Source organism: Doryrhamphus excisus, linkage group LG13 (assembly GCF_037039965.1).
Source record: "Doryrhamphus excisus strain RoL-2023G ecotype Guam linkage group LG13, RoL_Dexc_Guam_v1.1, whole genome shotgun sequence".
In the NCBI taxonomy this organism is placed as follows: domain Eukaryota; kingdom Metazoa; phylum Chordata; class Actinopteri; order Syngnathiformes; family Syngnathidae; genus Doryrhamphus; species Doryrhamphus excisus.
The window spans coordinates 17451687-17475556 of NC_136369.1; the positions used below are offsets into that span (position 1 = coordinate 17451687).

General features: G+C 40.2%; 1 protein-coding gene and 1 long non-coding RNA gene across 11 annotated transcripts in view; one reads left to right on the plus strand and one right to left on the minus strand.

Moving 5' to 3' along the window:
• Positions 1-23870, plus strand: part of celf6 (CUGBP Elav-like family member 6) — a 196122-nt gene that overhangs the window by 144806 nt on the left and 27446 nt on the right. For 8 of the 10 annotated variants that reach the window (XR_013629670.1, XR_013629671.1, XM_058089008.2 and 5 more), the window contains exons 4-5: positions 3248-3376; positions 12843-12922. Coding sequence is in view for 8 of the 10 variants with exons in the window: in XM_058089008.2 (XP_057944991.1) it covers positions 3248-3376; positions 12843-12922 (209 nt within the window). In the remaining 2 variants the exon portion in view is untranslated. The remainder of the gene's footprint in view (positions 1-3247; positions 3377-12842; positions 12923-23870) is intronic. The other 2 variants (XM_078795696.1, XM_058089014.2) reach the window with 1 other exon arrangement.
• The window catches only part of LOC131139402 (uncharacterized), a 76706-nt gene that overhangs the window by 48485 nt on the left and 4351 nt on the right, over positions 1-23870 (minus strand). The window lies entirely within an intron of this gene.

Sequence of the window (23870 nt, forward strand, 5' to 3'; positions counted from 1 at the left end):
ATGTATTATTTGTTAGTATTTTGGGGTGTTTGGAAAAGATTAATTAGATTTACATTATTTGCTATGGGAAGCATTACCTCGGTATTCCTGTCTTTGGGTTTTTGTCGGATATTTCGGAACAAACTATAAGGTGCAAAGTGAATGAAATGAGGTTCCTCAGATGAAAAAGTGAGCAAGGCTATTTTTCTGCACTGTCAAAAAATAAATTTGCATCTGTCACTGCCATTAGGTTTTTACATGCTAATATGCTTGTATTGGATTTATTAGGTATTCGTCTACCTGAGCTAAACAGTGGACATCAGCTAGCTTACTCAATACAAACAATTTTTGCTAAAACTCGTTGGCTCTGAGGAATGGTGCCATCGGCTTTTGTTCTGCATCTCTTCCAATCCAGATTTGTTCACTTCCTGCTTTCCTAATATAATTTTTTTTTATTTTTTTTTGTCACAAAGTACAAGGTGATATGACCATACAATGACATAATGGGTACCATAGTAAGTGTCGATATATGGTTCAAGACTCTCCATCCTTGTATTGTATTGGATGTAGGGATACTAGTACTGTTGTGACATCTTTAAAAAGTCACTTTCGCATAATAGGGGGCCGATAATGGTTTGAATTGCTGGAATAAATATTTAAACGTTCACATCATGGGATTTATTATTTTTTGACTTTTTTTTTCTTCCCAAATAAGCAAATATTTTCCTAGATATGAATGTCTTATAATATTCTCTTGTACAAGGAAGGAAGCCATGTGTGGAAAAACACAGCTAGACGCCACAGCAGCAGCAGCAGCAGCATGCGTGGTAGTCTTATTGATTATGCAGGTGCTCATTTGTGTGGCCAAGCGGGTAGCGTGCATGTGTCTCATTTGAACTTTACAGAGATGGAACAGGATCCGATTTCCCCGCCGCAAAACAGGGAGCCCGGGTGCTTTATTTTTAGAGCAGATGCATCTAATGGGGCCTGGCAGGTACAGGAGGCGTCACATCTGTCGAGGCCCAGGTGATGCTCTCACCCAACCCCCCCACCCCCGCCCTCGCTCCATCCTCATCCCTTTACACTGTCCCCCACCACACCCCCCACAATGCTCCCTACCAGTCAAATGACTCACACTGAAGATCAACAGTGTCATTCCCAATAAAGTCCTCTTCCTCCCGCTGCCACTTTCTATCAGTTCCGGCGATGGGGCTCTTGCTAGTAGCCATTTCATTCCAACACAGCACCGCTGAATTGGAGATGAATAATGTAAAAGATGTAAAATAAGATGAATGCTCTGTCTATATTGTAGCACAGGGAGGATAAATTAGGAAAATTAAGCTTTCTGACTCTCCGGAATGGCTCAATGGAGTACAACTTTTCTCTGCTACATTTGCTCTTAGAAAAAAAAAAAAAAGAACATATTTATTAATGAGATTTATATGGTGTTCTCTCCGCTAAAGCCCAGATCCATCACCGTGCTTGTGATGGTTATTGTTGTTATAAGTAGAATTCACAGAATAACTGAATAGACTATAAAAAAGTATGCACACAACAAGATGATTTCCTAGAATTGGAATTGCCATTGCTGGGAAATGTGGAGAACCCTTGCTGGTAATTATGCACGCTGATGAGCTTTATTCGTTATTCTTGCTCAGACTACACATGCCAGTGCACTAAATGCTTTTTTTTTGTACTTTAATTGACGTGATTCATTAGTTTAGCAAAGTTTTACATCCTCGTGTCGCACGGTTTATATATAGAACGCGACCAGACAGTCGAGCATTAGAGTACGTAAATATAGAAGTCCAAATTTTAATGAGGCGTTTATCTGAAAGTCCTGGCGCTGATGACGCGTAGAGACCTTTACAATGTGACGTCTGCAGCAAATGCCTGGCAGATAATGTGTCACAGTATTCTTTCTTATCGCGGGGGATAAGAAAATATAAAACCGTGTTTTTATTTTACATTTCTCTCTTTAGACGCCTTTCATATTTATCAGTGCATCCGCCAGGAATGGAGCCATTTTTAACAAGTGTACTAATTTAGATGGATTAAAATACCAAATTAGCATGCAGGCTTCGCAGCTAGATGACCCGAGTTCAATTCCACCCTCGGTCATCTCTGTGTGGAGTTTGCATGTTCTCCCCGTGCATGCGTGGGTTTTCTCCGGGTACTCCGGTTTCCTCCCACATTCCAAAAACATGCTAGGTTAATTGGCGACTCCAAAATTGTCCATAGGTATGAATGTGAGTGTGAATGGTTGTTTGTCTATATGTGCCCTGTGATTGGCTGGTGACCAGTAGAAATGAATGAAAATAACAGAAAATAACAGAAATCATGTTTTTCTTATAATTAAAATTATTATTATTATTATTATTATTATTATTATTTTCCAGTGATTTTCTAAACAAAACAATACATTTTCTAGCAATACCATAATTTATTTGCCCTCCTTACCCATATGCCATTTGAAACACCTTTTTGGTAATGGTAATGTTAATAGTTTTATTTCATTTGAACATGCATCAGATTACAATTGAATGCATCACATAATCAGTTCACAGTTCCACATGTCCAAAAGGAGTAGGAAGAAGCAAAGCTTATTAAATCCTACCCCTCCATCTGGTACTTTTACAATCAGTAATTGTTACATTTGTTCACTTCCTGCTTTCATAATATAATTAAGGTATTTTTTTAAGTTCAGAATAATTCAATTGGAGAGGCTAACAAGTTAGCCTAGCTATGCTAGCGGCGGTTGTCCGTGTCAGGTATCGTTATACAAAACCGAGTGACGAACTAACATTATTGACATTGTTTTCTGCATGTAAAACTATAATTATTCACTATAAAATGTATCATTTGTTAGTATTTTGGGGTGTTTGGAAGAGATTAATTTGATTTACATTATTTGCTATGGGAAGCATTGCATCGGTATTCGTGTCTTTCGTTTTTTGGCGGACATTTCGGAACAAACTATAAGGTGCAAAGTGAATGAAAGGAGGTTCCCCAGATGAAAAAGTGAGCAAGGCTATTTTTCTGCACTGTCAAAAAATACGTAAATTTGCATCTGTCACTGCCATTAGGTTTTACATGCTAATATGCTTTTATTGGATTTATTAGGTATTCGTCTACCTTAGCTAAACAGTGGACATCAGCTAGCTTACTCAACACAACCAATTTTTGCTAAAACCTAAAAGGGTTGGGGGTCTCGTTGGCTCTGACGAATGGTGCCATCAGCTCTTGTTCTCCATCTCTTCCAATCCAGAAGACAGGAAGCTGTTTGTGGGGATGCTGGGCAAGCAGCAGAGCGAGGATGACGTCCGGCGGCTCTTCGAGACCTTCGGCCAGATCGAGGAGTGCACCGTCCTGCGGGGTCCTGATGGGGCCAGTAAGGGTCAGAGCCCAACACACCAAACCCGCTAGTTCCCGCCTGCCGAGTCCCTTGTCATTCCGCTCAGCCGTCCTTCGCCTCCGGGCTTGCATTTGCTTCTTGGCTCACTGTCACTGCGCTTCCCGTTCCCTTTCCCCTCGCTACTCCATTTACACTTCTTATAAACCAGCTCATCGCCGAGGAAGCGTGACAAAACCGTCGCGCAAACACCTCGTCTTTTTCCTACTCACCTCCATCCCCCCCCACCTGTTATCTGAAACACAGCATGTTTGTTTCCATCACCCCTCCCCATGGGACCGTTGTGTCCTACTGTAAATAAAGCAATCTGCTTTGGAGTTTAGATGCAGTCACTCAAAATACAGCAGGAAACACCATGTCTTCAGCTTATGTGCTTCACAGTCAGTGGGACTAAATGATAGACCTCAGTTACACTGAAGCGTGTCATAGCTGTAAATTATCTACGCATTGTAGTCTAGGTAAATATACAGTTAGTACAAAGTAGTACTGAAAGTAGTTCTGTCTGTAGTTTTGAGACAATGACGATTTCCTGATGTCAAGTCACTGAGGACTAAAAGACACCGACGATTCAGTAGTGTCTTCTCGATTTTAGTTCCTCGATGTTGTATATTTGATCCAAAATCTCTGGGGCTCATTAAATCTCTCGGTCTTTCTGATTGAAAAGACCGAGACCAAGAGATTGACCTGGTCAATCCGGGACGTCGTAAGGTCAGACCGAGGAAGCTGAGACGCTCGGATCCGGAGGGCTGTCACCATACTTCAGATTTGCGCTATTGGGTCGGAACGAACGTGAACATGAGTGAACGGACTGATTCGACCAGGTCTTTGCACAGGGGGAGATCACAGGCCAACAACCAATTGACCGAAATAACTGAAATGACCAAAATGAACGAAATTAACAAAATTAACGGATCTTTTTACTGAATGAACCAGAATGATCCGGTTCACTGAAATGAACGGTTTTGCCCACCACTACTGCTGACCTCTAATATAGCCAATAGTACATTTAAACATGATCGGTACCAGCCCATTTCACTCATGGATGATCGGTATCGGTATCATTACTACAAAGTAGTACTGAAAGTAGTTCTGTCTGTAGTTTTGAGGCAATGCCGATTTCCTGATGTCAAGTAACTGGGAACTAAAAGACACCAAATATTCAGTTGTGTCTCCTCGATTTTAGTTCCTCGATGTTGCATATTTGATCCAAAATCTCTGGGGCTCATTAAATCTCTCAGTCTCGCTCTTTCTGATTGGAAAGACGGATACCAAGAGATTGACCCGGTCAATCCGGGAGGTCGTAAGGCCAGATCGGGGAAGCTGAGACGCTCGGATCCGGAGGGCCGTCATCATACTTCTGATTTGTGTCGGAAATGAACGAAATGAACAAAATGAACAAAATTAACGGATCTTTTTACTGAATGAACCAGAATGATCCGGTTCACTGTAGCCAATAGTACATTTAAACTTGATCTGTATCAGCCGATTTCACTCATGGATGATCGGTATCATTAGTACAAAGTAGAACAAGTAGTTCTGTCTGTAGTTTTGAGGCAATGCCGATTTCCTGATGTCAAGTCACTGACAACTAAAAGACCCCGAAGATTCAGTCGTGTTTCCTCGATTTTAGTTCCTCGATGTTGTATATTTGATCCAAAATCTCTTGGGCTCATTAAATTATGCTGCATGGTTCAAGTCCTCCACATCCATTGTTTTGATCCCATATGGCCCAATTTGGTTAGTATACTGCGGGTTTCTACAAGGTATAAACATATAAGAATCGGAATTCTTCCAAATGTGGATAAATATCTGGAATCCTATTCTGATATCTGCCAGTGTGACGGTGTAAATTCCATGTAAACAATTATAAAACTACTTAAACTTGTAATGTAAATGCAGACTCAGACAGATCGTTAACCGATAATAAGGTGGATGGCAATGGACTTCATTAGAGGATGAAGTTGCAAAAACGATCAAAGGTGTTTTCCATTTCCTTTCTGTTTGAATGACGGCCATTAATTGAATAATTTAACCTTTAAAAATGATATCCATTGTGTAAACAATCATGCTTTCAAGCAACAATGGCATATGCACCACTGGACTGCAACCAGCAGAGGTACGAGTCGATTGAACGAGCGACTACGGCTTATTATTCTGCATGGAAACAGGAGCTCAGAACAATCAAAAATGACAATTTCCTCACTTTTGTCATATTTGGTACCCTTGTCACATTGGACTAAATTGAACCGCTTGCTAGAAAATGGATGTCACATTCAAATTCACCGTGCATGCCTGGATGGCTGTGGAAGTCCGTGAAGCTCGCCCACAGGGGTCCACATCACTCTACAAGCATCCCGTCTCTCTGTAAGCTATGTCTTCTCCATCCATAAGAGGATGTGTGTGTGACAGCAAGGGAATGGGAGATAATGCATGCGTCCTCTGATTAAATCAATGAGGAAAAAAAAGCTCGCCGTATCGAACCACCGGCCTTTCTGCGTCCGCATCGCTTACTCCGGCTGTTAATCCCAGCTCGACTTCTTTGTGTCGCCCACTACATTCTTTTTCTTGCTTCCACACTATTTCAACCTCTCCACCCTCCCGTGTTTCGCTTTCTTCCTGTCTGCTCAGACGCCCTGGGGCTGATTGACAGCATATAAAATGAAATGGGGCCGGTGTTGCTGTGTTAGACAGGAGCTATACTTTTCTCCCTCGTTCACACGTTCACTCCTTTTCACTCCCAGCGCCTCCCTCGCTTTCTCCATCTGCCATATGCTTCCTTTTAATGGAAAGTCCAATGCCGCTAAAGTTGCACAAATTTACAGAAAAATACATTACCAGTCAAAAGTTTGGACACATTATATCGTGGTACAGTCCATGTAGTGTCCTTGCCAACCAGTTCAATATGGACGCGAAGGAGATCCACAAATACCGGCATCTATTCGAGGCAGCCTATTGTGAAGCACAGTAGTTTAAACATAAAGAAACACTGAAATGAAACAAATGGTCTTTTAAGACAAGTTTGTTTTTCTTTCCTTTTTTACCGTTTTCTGCATTCTTGCAAGCACATTCTCCAGCCAGGGTGGGAAGTCCCTGAGGCGGGAAGATTTCTGTTGAACTTTTCTGTTGCAGCAGCGAATAAATACAAAACAATACTTCAAGAAGTAGCCGAGCAAATGTCGCTATGTTGGAAGTTGAGTAAACAATGGCAAACTTCTTTTGCTCTAGTTTAGTACCACGGTAGACGTGTGTTTACAATACACTGAACCCTGCAAAGAGTATAAAGACATACGGTCTCAGGTGGATTTCCTTGTGGCTTGTCGTGCGGAAATTATAACCTAGCCTAAATATGGCTAAAGTGCTAAAGTTCTAAGTGGATAAGTTGTGAGGGTTGTTTTTTAGAGGGCTTCATCGGTGTGTCCCAATGACGTCCATTGTTAGCTGGCTTATATTAACTCGTTTTCTTGTATTATAATGCATGGTGGTCGAGTGGTTAGCGTGCAGGCTTCACAACTATGAGACCTGAGTTCAATTCCACCGTCGGCCATCTCTGTGTGGAATTTGCATGTTTTCCCCGTGCATACGTGGGTTTTCTCCGGGTACTCCGGTTTCCTCCCACATTCCAAAAACATGCTAGGTTAATTGGCGACTCCAAATTGTCCATAGGTATGAATGTGAGTGTGAATGGTTGTTTGTCTATATGTGCCCTGTGATTGGCTGGCCACCAGTCCAATTTTTACCCCGACTCTCGCCTGACGACAGCTGGGATAGGCTCCAGCATACTAATAAGGTTCGAAACACAAAACATGGGGCAATGTAGTCATTGGTATAGCTCAGGTCGTACAGTGGCCGTCTCCCAATCTGATAGTTGCCGGATCAAACTTCAGTAAAATAATACATTTCAACACATTTTCAACACATTTGCCACTGTCAGGATTCAATATGGATATGATAATATGAATATTGGAGCACAGAAAACATGTATATGTATGTTTATGTTATGTTTTTGAAATCAATATTAGAGCCAGGTAAACACTTAAGAAAGGATTTCAGATAGAGTGGGGGGAAAAGGACACAATAAGAAGCCAAAAAATTACCACTTCCACACATAATAGGAGGAGAACTTCATTTCGCTATATCATGTTGAGGATGCATGTTCTCTCTGTGCATGCGTGGGTTTTCTCCGGGTACTCCGGTTTCCTCCCACATTCCAAAAACATGCTAGGTTAATTAGCGACTCCAAATTGTCCATAGGTATGAATGTGAGTGTGAATGGTTGTCCATTTTCCATTTTTCCACTGTAACATTCCACTCATTCTACAGAGTAACATTGTTCCGGTTGTAGTTTGGTCGCCTTCCAACCCCGATGGTTGCTTTTTCGAACCTCCACCCTCGGGCATATTGTGATATATTTACACTTCAAATTACCCTGGTTTTATTCGCTAACCCATCCCATGGTTCTTAAACGCTTCAAATCATTCTAACATCAACATTTTTTCAGCTCATCCATCAGGACTTTTTTTTCCATAATATTATATTTTCTGTGACATATTTCCCATTGTGCTGCATGGCAGGCAAGTGGTTAGCGCTCAGGCCTCACAGCTAGGAAACTTAAGTTTGATTCCATCCTTGGTCATCTCCCCGTTTCCTCCCAAATTCAAAACATGCTAGGTTAATTGGCGACTCCAAATTGTCCATAGGTATGAATGTGAGTGTGAATGGTTGTTTGTCTATATATGCCCTGTGATTGGGATAGGCTCCAGCACCCCCACGACCCATGTGAGGATAAGCGGTAGAAATGAATGAAACTCCAAATAAAAATCATGTTTTTCTTATAATGAAAATTATTCATTCATTCATTTTCTACCGCTTTTTTCCTCACGAGGGTCGTGGGGGTGCTGGAGCCTATCCCAGCTGTCTTCGGACGAGAGGCGGGGTACACCCTGGACTGGTCGCCAGCCAATCACAGGGCACATATAGACAAACAACCATTCACACTCACATTATAATGAAAATTATTTCAAAGAAATTATCTTCCAGTGATTTTCTAAACCAAACAATAAATTTTCTAGCAATACCATAAATGAGGAGGCAAGAGTAGAGGGGTTATAAAGAGAAGTAACATTGAGATTTAAATTTACGTCACAATTTGAACATCACTCCCTTACTTTTGCCACTTTTCCAAAATGAATAAATTAACAGGTGATCAAAAAGTATTAAAAGTCATGTAGAAAACAGCTGGGATAGGCTCCAGCACCCACTCCTCGTGACCCTTGTGAGGATAAGCGGTAGAAAATAAATGAATGAATAATGCACAGAAAAGTGAAAGAAATACATTTGTGTTCATGTTTCACATAAGGACTATGAATGATGGGCAAAACTCCCCAAAAAGTGCAGTTTTATTTATTCATATATTTATATTTTAGAGATTATTTAGAGATTTTGATTATTTAGAGATACTGATGTAGTGAGGGACAACTGTAGAAGCAAAAAAGGTGAAGTTCATAATTAACACACATTGCTCCCAGGCTCTCGTAGGCCACATAAAATGATGTGATGGGTCACATCCGGTCCTGGGAATTGAGTTCCACACAAGACCAAAAGGTCCACAGGTGTCCGGTCATGTCACTCACTGCATGTACACTATAGAAGTTAGAGTTTAGGAAAACCCTGCCGCCATTTAAATGAGGCTAACCTTAAAATTGACTGCACTATCGGCTCCAAAATACTTGCCATGTTGATGTAAAATGTATGCTACTCTTCCAAAAGCTTTTCAGCACCCCTTCTTCACCCAATAGAAAGGCCAAGAAGTTTAACATCGCCTCTCGCGCCTCAAAACTACTTTGCTGCCAGAAGTGAATAGAACCCTCTGAGTTGTCAGGAATAATAGAGAGATGGCTTTTAGCTCTATAATTAAGTTGTGTTATAAATGTCACCCATCCAGCAAGATGGAATTCATGCATACATATTACTACCCGGGGAATTCAAAAGGCAGCGCAAGATCCCCCTTCACTTGAAAGCAATACAATCCCTCTTCTCTCCTCTTTCGCCCCGACTCGTGCCGAGACGTCAAATTCAAAAAAAAAAAAAAACCTCTGACTATAATTTATGAGGTTGTGGCACTTCCGTTTAATTGGAGATGTTTTTGCACCGGGTTGCCCTTTCTTCTTGTAAGTCAAAGTGAGTGTATGTTTGACATGGTTTTGACAATGATAGGATAGTGGAACCTCAAGAGTCCAACAATCTTTGAACATTCCATAATTAATAATAATAGAGAAGTATAGTTTTACTATCAACACAAGTGAAAACTAAGATAATTCATAGTAGTGGTAGCATCATGTTCTGGGACTGTATGAGTACTCTGGGAACGTAAATTCCAAAATTTACTGTAACACTGTGAGATTCTGTACACAAAGTCAATTTAACTATTAAACATTCAGATTTCCATGAACAAGCACATTTTAGGCATTTGCGGTAACTTCCTTTATTATGCCGATCACATCCGCCCCTTTATAGCAACCTTTTCCCGCCCACTTTCCTGGCATTTAGGGGCAGGTCCTTGGCAGGGTACGGTGAGTTATCAAAGCTTGCGATCTGTCGGGCGACGGTTAATGTGTGTGTTGCATCGGAGGTCTAATGGGCGCCAAACAACTGCGACCGGCAAACGATGCACCCACATTCCGGTCTCCCACAATTTAGATTGGCAGGGAAGGAATTTGGGGATATCAAAGTAGTTCAGTGGAGGAAAAGCCAGGTCCGTGTTGACAATTTGCTCTGGATGTGAATGCATTGACCACCGGTGATGCCTGTCAACCACCCCACCCACCCCTGTGTGTGGCGCCCAGAAGGCAGACATACCCAAAAGTGGTTCAATTTGTTGGACTGCCAGGGGGTCCGGCTGGAGCGTATCCAAATTATCTTTAAAGGCGGCGCCTGATCCTCTTAAGTTGAACCAGTGTAAACTGTATAGTCCCCCTTTCATATCATATATAGACCAGGTGTCACCAACATGCATGGTACCCGTGGGCACCAGGTAGCCACCCCCCCCCCCCACGACCATATGAGGCAACTGCAAGCCTGCTTTTCATTCAGGTTTTCAGTTAATAATATGAGAAGATGAGAAAAAAATTCTGAAATACAAAATGTGACCAGCATTTTGGTCATGTTGCGGTAAAACAAACATGTTGGCTTTGTTTGGCTTGGCATGACCGATGAAAATAAATATTACAAACATTAGTAGCTCTTGGCTATTCTTATTTTGAAAGAGCAGCTCTCACAACAAAAAAAGTTGCTGACTAGTGGTGTGTCGGTCATGAAAGAACGAGTCAAAATAACAAGTTATTTTTTATGAACGGAATGAACAAGGCAAGGTCACCGCCCCTAAAATATCCGTTCAGTCCGTTCAGTTGCAAGGCGGGACTATCTGCGTGCTTGCCTGTCTTATCCTATCGTCATGTCTGGCTCTGTGGGTGGGTGGGGTTGACTGTCAATCTCTCGGTCTTGAAGACCGAGACCGAGAAATTGACCCGGTCAATCCGGGGGATCGTAAGGCCAGACCGGGGGAGCTGGGATGCTCGGATTTGGAGGGCTGTCATAATACTTCAGTTGAGTCGGAACGAACGTGAACATGAGTGAACGGACTGACCGGGTCTATGCACAGGGGGAGATCACAGGCCAATTGACCGAAATAACCGAAATAACTGAAATAACCGAAATTACTGAAATTAACTAAATTAACTAAATTAACTGATCTTTTTACTGAATGAACCAGAATGATCCAGTTATTAACAGTTTTGCCCACCACTACTGCTGACCTCTAATATAGCCAATAGTACATTTAAACTTGATCGGTATCAGCCGATTTCACTCATGGATGATTGGTATCGGTATCATTAGTACAAAGTAGTACTGAAAGTAGTTCTGTCTGTAGTTTTGATTGATTTCCTGATGTCAAGTAACTGAGGACTAAAAGACACCGACGATTCAGTTGTGGCTCCTCGATTTTAGTTCCTCGATGTTGGATATTTGATCCAAAATCTCTGGGGCTCATTAAATCTTACGGCCTCGGTCTTTCTGATTGGAAGGACCGAGACCAAGAGATTGACCCGGTCAATCCGGGGGATCGTGAGGCCAGACCGGGGAAGCTGAGACGCTCGGATCCGGAGGGCTGTCATCATAGTACTTCAGATTTGCACTGTTGGGTCAGAACGGACGTGAACATGAGTGAACGGACTGATTCGACATGGCTGACCAGGTCTTTGCACAGGGGGAGATCACAGGCCAACGACCAATTGACCAAAATAACCGAAATGACCAAAATTAACGAAATTAACTGATCTTTTTACTGAATGAACCAGAATGATCCGGTTCACTGGAATGAACGGTTTTGCCCACCACTACTGCTGACCTCTGATATAGCCAATAGTACATTTAAACTTGATCGGTATCAGCCGATTTCATTCATGGATGATCGGTATCGGTATCATTCCTAAAAAACAAACAAACATTTTCATCACGTCTGTTCCTGCATGGTTTGTCCTTCAATCAACAAATCATCGAGACTGAATAAATGCTGTTAAAAAAACTATTTCATATCCACTCCTTTTCCCAGATTAGGAAATGTGTGTCTGCTTCCATGAACATTAAAAAAAAAAATCTGCGAGGTTGTTAATCAGTTAGCCTTCTAAGTTAACACATGAGCGACCTGAGGCCAAGGATAAAAATAGAATACCGCGGCCTACTCTTTATATAGTCAATGAAGACCGTAAAGCTCCTGAATGATTCAACGTCTTTTCTAATTGTACGACTTATCAGTATATTTTAGTGCGATGGATTGTTTGTATGTTAAATTAATGTCGTATAAGTCACATAAACATACTTGATCCTTTGGACAGAACATCTAAGCTTCCCAAAACTTGCAGCGGGCATCAATATTATCCACAACAATCACTTTTAATATCATTAATCCAACAAATCTCATTGTTGTGTTCTATCCAACTTATAACACAACATACTTAAGATGATTTCAACGTCCTTTGAGGCAAAAAAAAAATAAAAAAATCCCTTCCCTTGCCTCTCGTCGGCGTCTTAAATTTGATGATTCTGTTGGATAGGCGAGATTATAAGACGGCGCTATTGTGGCGGTAATCTCCTTTATGAGTGACTGCACACAAATCACAATGTGTAAATATTAAACAGATTAATAAGCACAAACAAGGCTGTGTAGCAAATGGCTTCATGCTACGATGTGAAGGGGGTGGAATTAGCGCTGCCGGGCGAGGGACGGGATGTTCCATGCCGCTTAATGCCTTCAGTGATGAGCTGAACACACACAAGTGACCAGAATATATTTATAGATCAGATAACGTGAAGACAATAACTGCTGATTTTCTTTTTTTTTGACAAATCCGAGGCCATCTGCCTGATGTTTGTCTCTCTTTGTGTGTGTTTGCAGGCTGTGCCTTCGTCAAATTCTCCAGCCACGCAGAAGCACAGGCTGCTATCAACAGCTTGCACGGTGGACAGACCATGCCTGTAAGTAATACACGCCCTCAGCACATGAACAACTGAATTACCTCTAATACCATTGCTAACTTGCTAAATGTCCTAATTGTCTGCGCTGGTCCAAGTCGTTGCCACTCTGGACAACATAGCCCTCTTCTTCTGGGATATGGTCATGGTAATAAAAAAATAAAAACACTATATGTGGTTATAGGGCTGTAGATCATCAATGAAAATCTATACAGAGGTCGCCGTGCCCCTCTAGAATATGAAAGTTATATTTGTGAGAGACGCTAAGCATGTGTGTGTGAGAACAATGGATCTATTGTGTGTCTTTCACTTTTCCAACGGTTATTGCGCAATTCTGATTGTGCTATGTGAGTGTTGCACAACTCTGATTGTGCTATGTGAGTGTGTCAGGAAGGCATTCTATTAGAAGCTATTGCTAGCTTAATATATCAATGTCATAATTATAGTGTATCTGACACAACAATACAGCAAGTGCAAATATGAAAAGAACAAACTTTTTATATGTTGCCAATTTCTGATAAAACTGCTGCTGTGCTAAGATCTTTGATGGACACCATGGTCAACAATGGATCTATTGTGTGTCTCCCAGTATTTTTCCATCGGTCATTGCGCAATTCTGATTGTGCTATGTGAGTGTTGCACAACTCTGATTGTGCTATGTGAGTGCGTCAAGAAGGCATTCTATTAGAAGCTATCGTTAGCTTAATATATCAATGTGATAATAATACTGTATCTAACACAACAATACAGCAAGTGCAAATATGAAAAAAACAAACTTTTTATGTGTTGCCCATTTCTGATAAAACTGCTGCTGTGCTAAGATCTTTGATGGACACCATGGTCAACAATGGATCTATTGTGTGTCTCCCAGTATTTTTCCATCGGTTATTGCGCAATTCTGATTGTGCTACGTGAGTGTTGCACAACTCTGATTGTGCTATGTGAGTGCATCAAGAAGGCATTCTATTAGACACTATTGTTAGCTTAATCTATCAATGTGATAATAATACTGTATCTAACACAACAATAAGTGTTGCGCAACTCTGATTGTGCTATGTGAGTGCATCAAAGAGGCATTCTATTAGAAGCTATTGCTAGCTTAATCTACCAATGTGATAATAATACTGTATCTAACACAACAATACAGCAAGTGCAAATGTAAAAAAAACAATTTTGTCTATTTGTCACAGAAAAACTTTTTCTGTGTTGCTCATTTCTGATAAAACTGCTGCTGTGGTAAGATCTTTGAAATGCACAATTTTCTGCAACTCGTCAAAATTATGCGGATGGATTTGTGTACATTTGCCATGTAATGTCACAAAAGTAAAGACACAAATACATCCAATCAACGTACAAAATATATCAAAAGCAAATACTGTTTTCCAGTCCCAGGGATGTGTTGACTGATCTACACTGTCGCTGCCATCGACTTCAACTACACAAACAATCCCAAGTCTCAGACATTTTTCCTCTGTTATCAGTCACAAAAGATTCCCAGAGTCAGCATCAGCCTCCTTACAGTGTAAGGCCCTATTGCTCTTTTTCCCCACATTTATTTGCACTATCCGTCTCTTTCCCCGACTATTGAAAAGTACCTCCTCAGCAAACGTATCCTGTTTTCCATTCTGAGTCTACAGAAGATACGATACGACGGCCGTGCACGCAGCACACATCCTTGGAGGCGTCCTCGGGAGACGTTGTGCAGCAAATGTCTGTATTAGGATGTTGTTTACGCGTAACAGTTCAAATAGCGGTCAAAGAACGACGGAGAGGCTAATGTGATGCGGTTCTTATATAATTCATGTAAATAACAGGCTGAGACTGTCAATTTCCAGTTAAAAAAATATGTTTGTTTTAAAAGCCGATACAAAGTAATCTCTTGAAATATAAAATGAGCTCATTAAAAAAATATATATATAATCATATTTGTCATACTAATGTGTTTACTTACTATGAGGTAGTAAACGTTGGATATTATTTTTGTTATGTACTTTACATTTGAATGATGATACTTCAGTAACATGTTCTTAAGTACGATCAGTAGATCACATTTTGAGAAAACCAAGTTAAATCTACTACAAAGTTCATATGGCGACATCACGGGCACTGGTGGCACTCATGGCCGCCGTTGGCCAATGGCCTGCTCTGCTGGGACTAATGCATTCTGGTAAAAATTTTTGTTATTTTATTGTTATTTTAAACTCATATTTGGTACTTGTCTTGTCTTGTAGCCTTTATTTATTTATTTTTATTTTTATTTTTATTTTTATTTTTATTTTTATTTTTATTTTTATTTTTATTTTTATTTTTATTTTTATTTTTATTTATTTTTGAGTGTTAATTTGCTGTGTGATGATTTTAGTGCTCTTTGTAAAATGACACCATGAGTCAAACTGGTTTATTAAGTAATGGCCCCATGTGATTTCTGGTGGTTTGAGGATCTCCTCAAGAGCTCCAGATCAAGTGATTGCTAACGACTGAGTTACTTGCTAGCGGCACAGTATCTACACAAGATTAGACTTGGTTATAAACAACCTACGCCACTAGGTTGATAGTAAGTAAAAATAACTACAAATTTTTAAGTGAACATTTATGAGGTTAAAAAAATACAATAATAAATGTTACTTAAAATGTGTTCATTTTTTTAAATCATTAGCTTACTTGAGACAGTTTAAATGAAAATTATCCTTCTAATATTCACTCAGGTCGTCTACATGGAAAAAGTTATTGAGCGTTTTTGTAAGTAAATGTTACTGAGATATTTTTTTGCAGTGTAGCACTTTCCAATGTAGTTATTATGTCATTATTAAAAAAACAAACACACACATTCCAGCTAATTTCCTACTAATTTGTGGCGAGGGCTTTTTTTTTATCTGAAAGTGAAAAAAATAAGATGATGCAGTGGTGCATGTGGGTGGGAATAGCAAGAGAAAACATTGTGTGAGACAGTATGGTGAAGTATTCTCTTATTACAAAAAGATTGAGAGAGTGTTCTCCACAGCAGGGAACGAGGGTTCTGTCATAAGTTAAATGGCTCTCTTAACCTCCTCCTGAAAATGTAAATTAGTGTGAAATGAGGGGCTTTACATTGGAGAGTCATTTTGGAGAACAGTTATGCAGGTCGTGTTCAAGCACGTAGAAAAGTGTTGATTGGATTGCCATATATCCTCAAATTGCGCTCTCCTCCTTAATAATTGTGTTGTCCAACTACTACAAAATAAAGAAAATAAGCATCACGAGTGAATGTAAACCGAGAACAAAAGTAGCCACGTCAGCAAAATGTCACCTTTGCTTTTCCTACAGAACCCAGTAAAGGTCACAACCGTGTAGGATTTTACACAGCGAGTTTTCCGAGCGTGGAAACTGCCATAGTTGTCGGATCGCGACAATCGCTTTCAACACAACAGTAGTGGAAAGAAGTGAGTGTCGGGTGCGAAACTTCACACCCTCTCCTGTCATCCAGGCGTTTATCATTTACACGGGATTGGGTCCCAGCTGTTGAAACTACCCTTGAAGGCGGAATATTAGTGGGACGACTTGGGCAACACCGTTTTATGTCTGTGACCCTGGAAAAAAAACGATAAATCTCATCTTGAATAGGCTTTTTCAGAACATGAGAAGCTGGTTGAAAAATATAAAATCCCTTTATTGTATTAAGATTCGACAAACAAAATGCTGAAGTTTAACAGAAATGTAGACTGGGATGGAACCAGCAACCATGAGGTTGGGATAAAACCACTTTATGACCTGATCCATGCAACTGTGTACAGAAACTGCATGCAACGTTGGAATTGTTCATTCGTTTTCAATGGGAAATATTCATTCATTTATTTTCTACCGCTTGTCCTCACGAGGGTCGCGGGGGGTGCTGGAGCCAATCCCAGCTGTTTTCGCCCTGGACCGGTCGCCAGCCAATCACAGGGCACATATAGTCAAACAACCATTCACACTCACATTCATACCTATGGACAATTTGGAGTCGCCAATTAACCTAGCATGTTTTTGGAATGTGGGAGGAAATGGGGGAGATGCCCAGGTGTGGAATCAAACTCAGGTCTCCTAGCTCTGAGGCCTGTGCGCTAACCACTTATCCACCGTGCAGTCCAATGAGAAATATGCAACAGAAAATATAGTATTATGGAAAAAGGGAAAAAAAGTCCTGATGAACAAGCTGAAAAAATGTTGATGTTAGAATGGTTTGAAGCGTTTGAGAACCATAGAATGGGTTAGCGAATAAAACCAGGGAAATTTGAAGTGTAAATATATCATAATATACCCGAGGGCGGAGGTTCGAAAAAGCAACCATCGGGTTGGAAGTCGACCAAACTACCACCATTTAATTTGTCCATTGTTTTTAAATATACTAAATATTTCATATTCTATTATAACTTTTTCTATAACTCTTTTCCAACGTATTTATCCAAAAATTGCAACCTTAATTTATTTTGTTTGTAATAATATTGCTATGCTATTATATTATTTTTTATTATTTTCATGAACACCATGAACTATTTACAAATTTAAAAAAAATATTACAAAAAAAAATGTGTAAATACATCTCTGGTAGCAAATGAGTTAATATTATGGTAAAAATACAACTTTCCCTTCGTATTTTGACTTTATCCTTATAAAATTACTGCTATTTGTCTTTGTTTTTGCTGGTTTTTGTACCATTGTCTTGTTAGATGATATTTTTAGACAATTAAAAAAGGCAGTTGGCCACACTTTGGACACCCCTGTGATAGCCAGACAATGTGTCTTAAATTAGGTGAATATTTTGACACTGCATTATTTTGAATCGGTTGAGAAATATGGGAGGAATTATAGTAGTTTACAAAAATGTAAGATAAGATAAGATATGCCTTTATGTGTCCCTCAGTGGGGAAATTTGCATTGCAGAGCAGCAAGAGAACAGAATCAGTTAAGCAGTACAAAATACACTATACAAAAATAAACTATATAATCAACCCAAGTATTAACAAATTAACAATTTTACCCAGAGTTATATACGAATACAGTTTGCAAGATAATGTGAAATATGAGATTAAATATATGTGGTGGAATAAGAAGCAAAAATAAGGGCGATGGGTATAAGATTGAGATGTTCAAAGACAGGCAGACCAACCCTTGGGACCAATCCATTACTTGTTAAAAATGTAAAAAAAAAAATCAATGATGATAGATACAGTAGCGTCATCATTGACTGCTTATATTGACTGCAATATAACACAGGAAAAGGTAAAAGTCGCAGCATCGATGGGGAGACTGCTTTCAAAAGGACCATCGTAGCTGAATTATGGGTCCAGTTTAGCAGCTGTCAGGGAGCGCATATTAAATATTTAAAACATATCACGGGAGGTTTCAATGTGGTGACATGATGAGGAGGAGGAGGAGGGGGGGGGGTTAACAAGTACGTCAATAATGTTGACAAGCACTCTGCGGGGTTAAGATTGATCTCCAAAACAAGGTCAGCTTAACAAGGCGCTTGGCGTAACTGCTTTTTGATATTTTAGGCTCCTTATTATGAGGCTATTAGTCCGTCATAACATTGTAGGACATGTGTCATTTATCAGCCGACCTGCAAAGATTTTACATTATTATTATTATTATTACACAGCAAGGGCACGCACACGTAAGGTTGTCTTGGTGGAGTTTAGCAGCAAGTCAAGTCAGAACAGTGGAGAAGTGGGTGGTAGAGGGTGTGTTGTTTAATATACAGCAAACTCCGCCTGGTGTTTATTTGGGAACTTGAAAATGGGGCCACATAAACCGGAAGCTCTCTGCAGTTAATTATGAATCGGATATGCCTCTGACTTGCACGAACAAGGCCGTGAAAGTACCAAAAAAAAGAAGAAAAAAAAGGATGATGCACTGCAGGACACACACACATACATACACAATCTCTGGCAGACACACTCACTCTTCACACACTTCACTGATGTGCCGCGATAAATATTTACGGATGTTTCCTGGCAGCCATGAAACCAGATGTGATTTACACTTCTTTTTGATGCAGCCCCATTTTTTTGCATTACACTGCAGTACAGCGAAGGAGGGGAAATAAGTCCATTTAACTTTGTGCACAGTGTTATGCAGATCAAACTTTTAAGCCTTTCTTAAGAAAATAAAAAATAATGTCAACAATTTTAATGTACTGTATATAAGGTAGGGGTTATATAAAGTTGCAGGCCGAGTGCTTATAAAATCACGTCTACCACATTCTGGCAATTTTTCTGGCTTATAACTGCACCAAACATGTTGTCTTCTATTGTGGAGTTTCATCATATCCTCTTTTTACCTAAAATCACGTCAACCACATTCTGGCAATTTTTCTGGCTAATACTAACTGCACCAAACATGTTTTCTTCTATTGTGGAGTTTCATCATATCCTCTTTTTACCTAAAATCACGTCTACCACATTCTGGATTTTTTTCTGGCTTATACTAACTGCACCAAACATGTTCTCTACTATTGTGGAGTTGCATCATATTCTCTTTTTTTTTTATTTTTTATTTTTTACCTAAAATCACATCTACCACATTCTGGCAATTTTTCTGGCTTATAACTGCACCAAACATGTTGTCTTCTATTGTGGAGTTTCATCATATCCTCTTTTTACCTAAAATTACGTCTACCACATTCTGGATTTTTTTCTGGCTTATACTAACTGCACCAAACATGTTCTCTGCTATTGTGGAGTTGCATCATATTCTCTTTTTTTTTTTTTTTTTTTTACCTAAAATCACATCTACCACATTCTGGCATTTTTTCTGGCTCATACTAACGGCACCAAACAAGTTCTCTTCTATTGTGGCGTTGCATTGTCACCTCTTCTACACCTAAAATCACGTCTACCACCTTCTGGAAAATTTTCTGGCTTATACTAACTGCACCAAACATGTTCTCTTCTATTGTGGAGTGGCATCATCACCTCTTTTTTTTAAAACCTAAAATCACGTCTACCACATTCTGGCAATTTTTATGGCTTATACTAACGGCACCAAACATGTTCTCTTCTATTGTGGAATTGCATCATATCCTCTTTTTACCTAAAATTGCATCTACCAGATTCTGGCCATTTATCTGGCTTATACTAACTGCACCACACATGGTCTCTTCTATTGTGGAGTTGCATCATATTCTCTCTTTTTATTTATTTTTTTTTACCTAAAATCACTTCTACCACATTCTAGCAATTTTTCTGGCTTATACTAACTGCACCAAACATGTTCTCCTCTATTGTGGATTTGCATCATCATCTCTTTTTTACCTAAAATCACGTCTACCACCTTCTGGCAATTTTTCTGGCTTACACTAACTGCACCACACATGTTCTCTTTTATTGTGGAGTAGCATCATCACCTCTTTTTACCTAAAATCACGTCCACCACATTCTGGCAAATTTTCTGGCTTATACTAACTGCACCAAACATGTTGTCTTTTATTGTGGAGTTGTATCATCACCTCTTTTTTTTACCTAAAATCGCACCTACCGCATTCTGGCCATTTTTCTGGCTTATACTAACTGCACCAAACATTCTATTGTGGAGTTGCATCGTCACCTTTTTTTACCCAAAACCCTAAAAAAAATGTAAAGACATACTGTATGAATACGTCCTTGGGAGCGAGCGGTCAGGATGTTTAAAAACATCTTTGGAAGTTTTTGAAGGCTCTGCTGGGAGAGACACAAGCCATTCTGTGACCCCGCATAGGCTATTCAGCATGAATAACTGAATAGATAAACAACATTGGTCCAACTTTGTCGATCATTGAGAGTCTTGGCAATGGTTGCATTCTGTTGGGCCACTGAGCCGCCTGAGCTCTGCTGCAGAGGAGCTGTCCAAGGCAACAAATGGAGCCCCAAACAGACCTTGGGCTGATCAACAGCATCTATCAAAAAGTTCACTAATGCTCTATATTAACTAAATATCCCACTCTATCCATGCACCTGCTATCCTATCTCCCCAATCCAAATTCCTCTCTGCTTAATATGCAAGGTGGCTATTAGTAACCAACTGTAGGGTGGATGCGGTTAATTTGGATAATATCGCTGCCACATGCTGTCAACAACTAACTAACTAACAGGAGACAGGATCGCGGGTGCTGCTGCCAGCTGTGAGGTCTGCAAGAACCTTGAACAAAGAGCCCCCCCCCCCCTTTAATGTTCTCCCCGTCGCATCTGTGTTACCTGGCATGCACATACAAAATATAAATAAAGCTGGCACCAAAGCACAATGGCCGAAAATAAGCCGATAGATCAGGTCAAAGCCTTCATTGATGTTTACCTCAGAGTGAAGATATCTTCTGGAATTAACTCAAAAGGCGATCATGTTGAGTCCCCCCTGAAGTGGCGCATGTAGCAGAGCTTCAAATCGCAGCGCCAAGGCTAGGCAGGCAGGCAGGAAGGCGGTGAGCAAATTGCAGAAGTTGTCATGTTGCCTGTCACGGCGCGGCTGACAGGGGCCCCCGTGGAGCTCAGCGGCGTTGGCAGAGACAAGAGCGTACAGGTGTGTGTAATAGTCTACTTCTGGATTAATGAGAGATAAGACCAAGCCAGAGAGCATTGTCATGGCATGGTGTAGTTCATCAAATGCCACACGCGAGGTGTTTGTGGTATCTCGGTGGGGAGTGTACCAGCTGACATACATAATACACGGGGATTTGGGAATTTTTGCAGCACCGATTACTATTTATGGGCTAATATAGCTAGCACGGGTGGAAATACCAAACCAGCGCCAATCAAACAGCAAAACAGGAAGTACAAATATATACAACCATGTACCCCGGCTCTTGAGGTAACCATTCCATGAGAGCATTTTGGCAAAAAGCCATAGCATTTCAGTATGCTCACTATATTCACTATATGGACACATAATGTCATTGTATGGTCATATCACCTTGTACTTTGGTACGGGACAAAAATGACAAAATTCAAAATAAAAAAAAACAAAAAAAAACTAAAAAAAAAACCTTAAAATGTATTACGGAAAGCAGGAAGTGAACAAATGTAACAGTTACCGATTGTAAAAGTACCAGATGGAGTGGTCGGATTTAATAAGCTTTGCTTCTTCCTACTCCTTTCGGACATGTGGAACTGTGAACTGATTATGTAATGCGCTCAATTGTAATCTGATGAATGTTCAAATGAAATAAAACCTTTACCATTTCAGCCATTGATCACTTTGTACTTCGGTACAGGACAAAAAATTACAAAATTCAAAATTCAAAAAACAAAAAAAAACCTTAAACTGTATTATGGAAAGCAGGAAGTGAACAAATGTAACAGTTACCGATTGTAAAAGTACCAGATTGGAGGGGTAGGATTTAATAAGCTTTGCTTCTTCCTACTCCTTTCGGATTTGTGGAACTGTGAACTGATCATGGGATGCACTCAATTGTAATCTGATGCATGTTCAAATGAAATAAAACCATTACCATTACCATTTCAGCCATTGATCACCTTGTACTTCGGTACGGGACAAAAAATTACAAAATTAAAAATTCAAAAAATGAAAAAAAACACAAAAAAAACCTTAAACTGTATTATGGAAAGCAGGAAGTGAACAAATGTAACAGTTACTGATTGTAAAAGTACCAGATGGAGGGGTCGGATTTAATAAGCTTTGCTTCTTCCTACTCCTTTCGGATTTGTGGAACTGTGAACTGATTATGTAATGCACTCAATTGTAATCTGATGCATGTTCAAATGAAATAAAACCATTACCATTACCATTTCAGCCATTGATCACCCCGCCCTCTTTTCTATGCCAGTAGACGTACTGGGAATGAATTAGAGAGCAATGCAATACAATCAACAAGAAACTGCAGCCCCAAACTTATTTCTACACTGAAGGAAAAGAAGGGGATCAGCCCTGAAGCCAAGACAGATGGCAGTACCTCTGCCCCCCCTCCCCGTCCCCCGACTCCCAATTGTATACATCTTTGTCAATTGAGGAAACCGTCCCATGAGAGCATTTTGGCAACCCTTTTCAACCCATACGGCAGCTGGAAGCTATGTTATATGTCTATCTATACGCCGGTTACAGTTGCTATAAAAGATGGAGAAGACAAGAAAAGCACAACCGCACGAGTAGGAAATCTGATGTCGGGAGGTCATATTGTTATAACAGGCAAAAACTGAAAAATATGGTCCATACGGCAGATGTTTAATAAGGAGTCTTATTGCTTTGCACGTAAACCTGGACATTGAGTAACGCAACACAATCACAGAACGCCGTCTCCAATGTATTATGTCTTTAACTTCTACAACAACAGAGGCTGTACTTCCCATTGAATACAAACCAGTGGTGATTGCTCTAAGACTGCAAGAGAAGTTCAGCTTTGCCTAAAATGCCCCCCCAAAAAAGTGGTGAAATATGTACTTTTATTGACTAAATATGCGCTAGAATACCATCATCTTTTGTTCGGAATGTGGCGGAATAAGAAAAAAAAAGTCAAGGACTCTCGGCATTCACATAATCAGCCTGCAACTAGTCCAAGGGGTACCTCACCCAAAGACTGCTGGGATAGGCTCCAGCATACCAGTGACCCTAGTGAGGGTAAGCGGCATAGAAAATGGATGGATGGATGATTGAATACAGCAAAAAAAAAAATTTTGACACCCTTGTCAGGTTTTTCAGCAGCAGGTTTGGAGAATATGTCATATTGTAATGGAAATCACACGCAAATGACCCGTCTTGTCATTTTGTCAAAAACTCTGCATGACAGTTCTCCTCTTCTTCTGTGGTTCTGGGCTTTATTGGGATTTGCCTGGCAGCTGCATCCGTCTTTGGGGGGCTACAGAAAGGCCAAACCGAGACAGCGACACGCACTGCTAATGAGCGACAACCTTCCCGAGTGGTTTACCAGCCGTGCAGCACGAAGGCCCACTGGGAAGGGAAGACGAAGAGGGTGGGGGGTGGGGTTTCATCCATTTACCAAACAACTCTC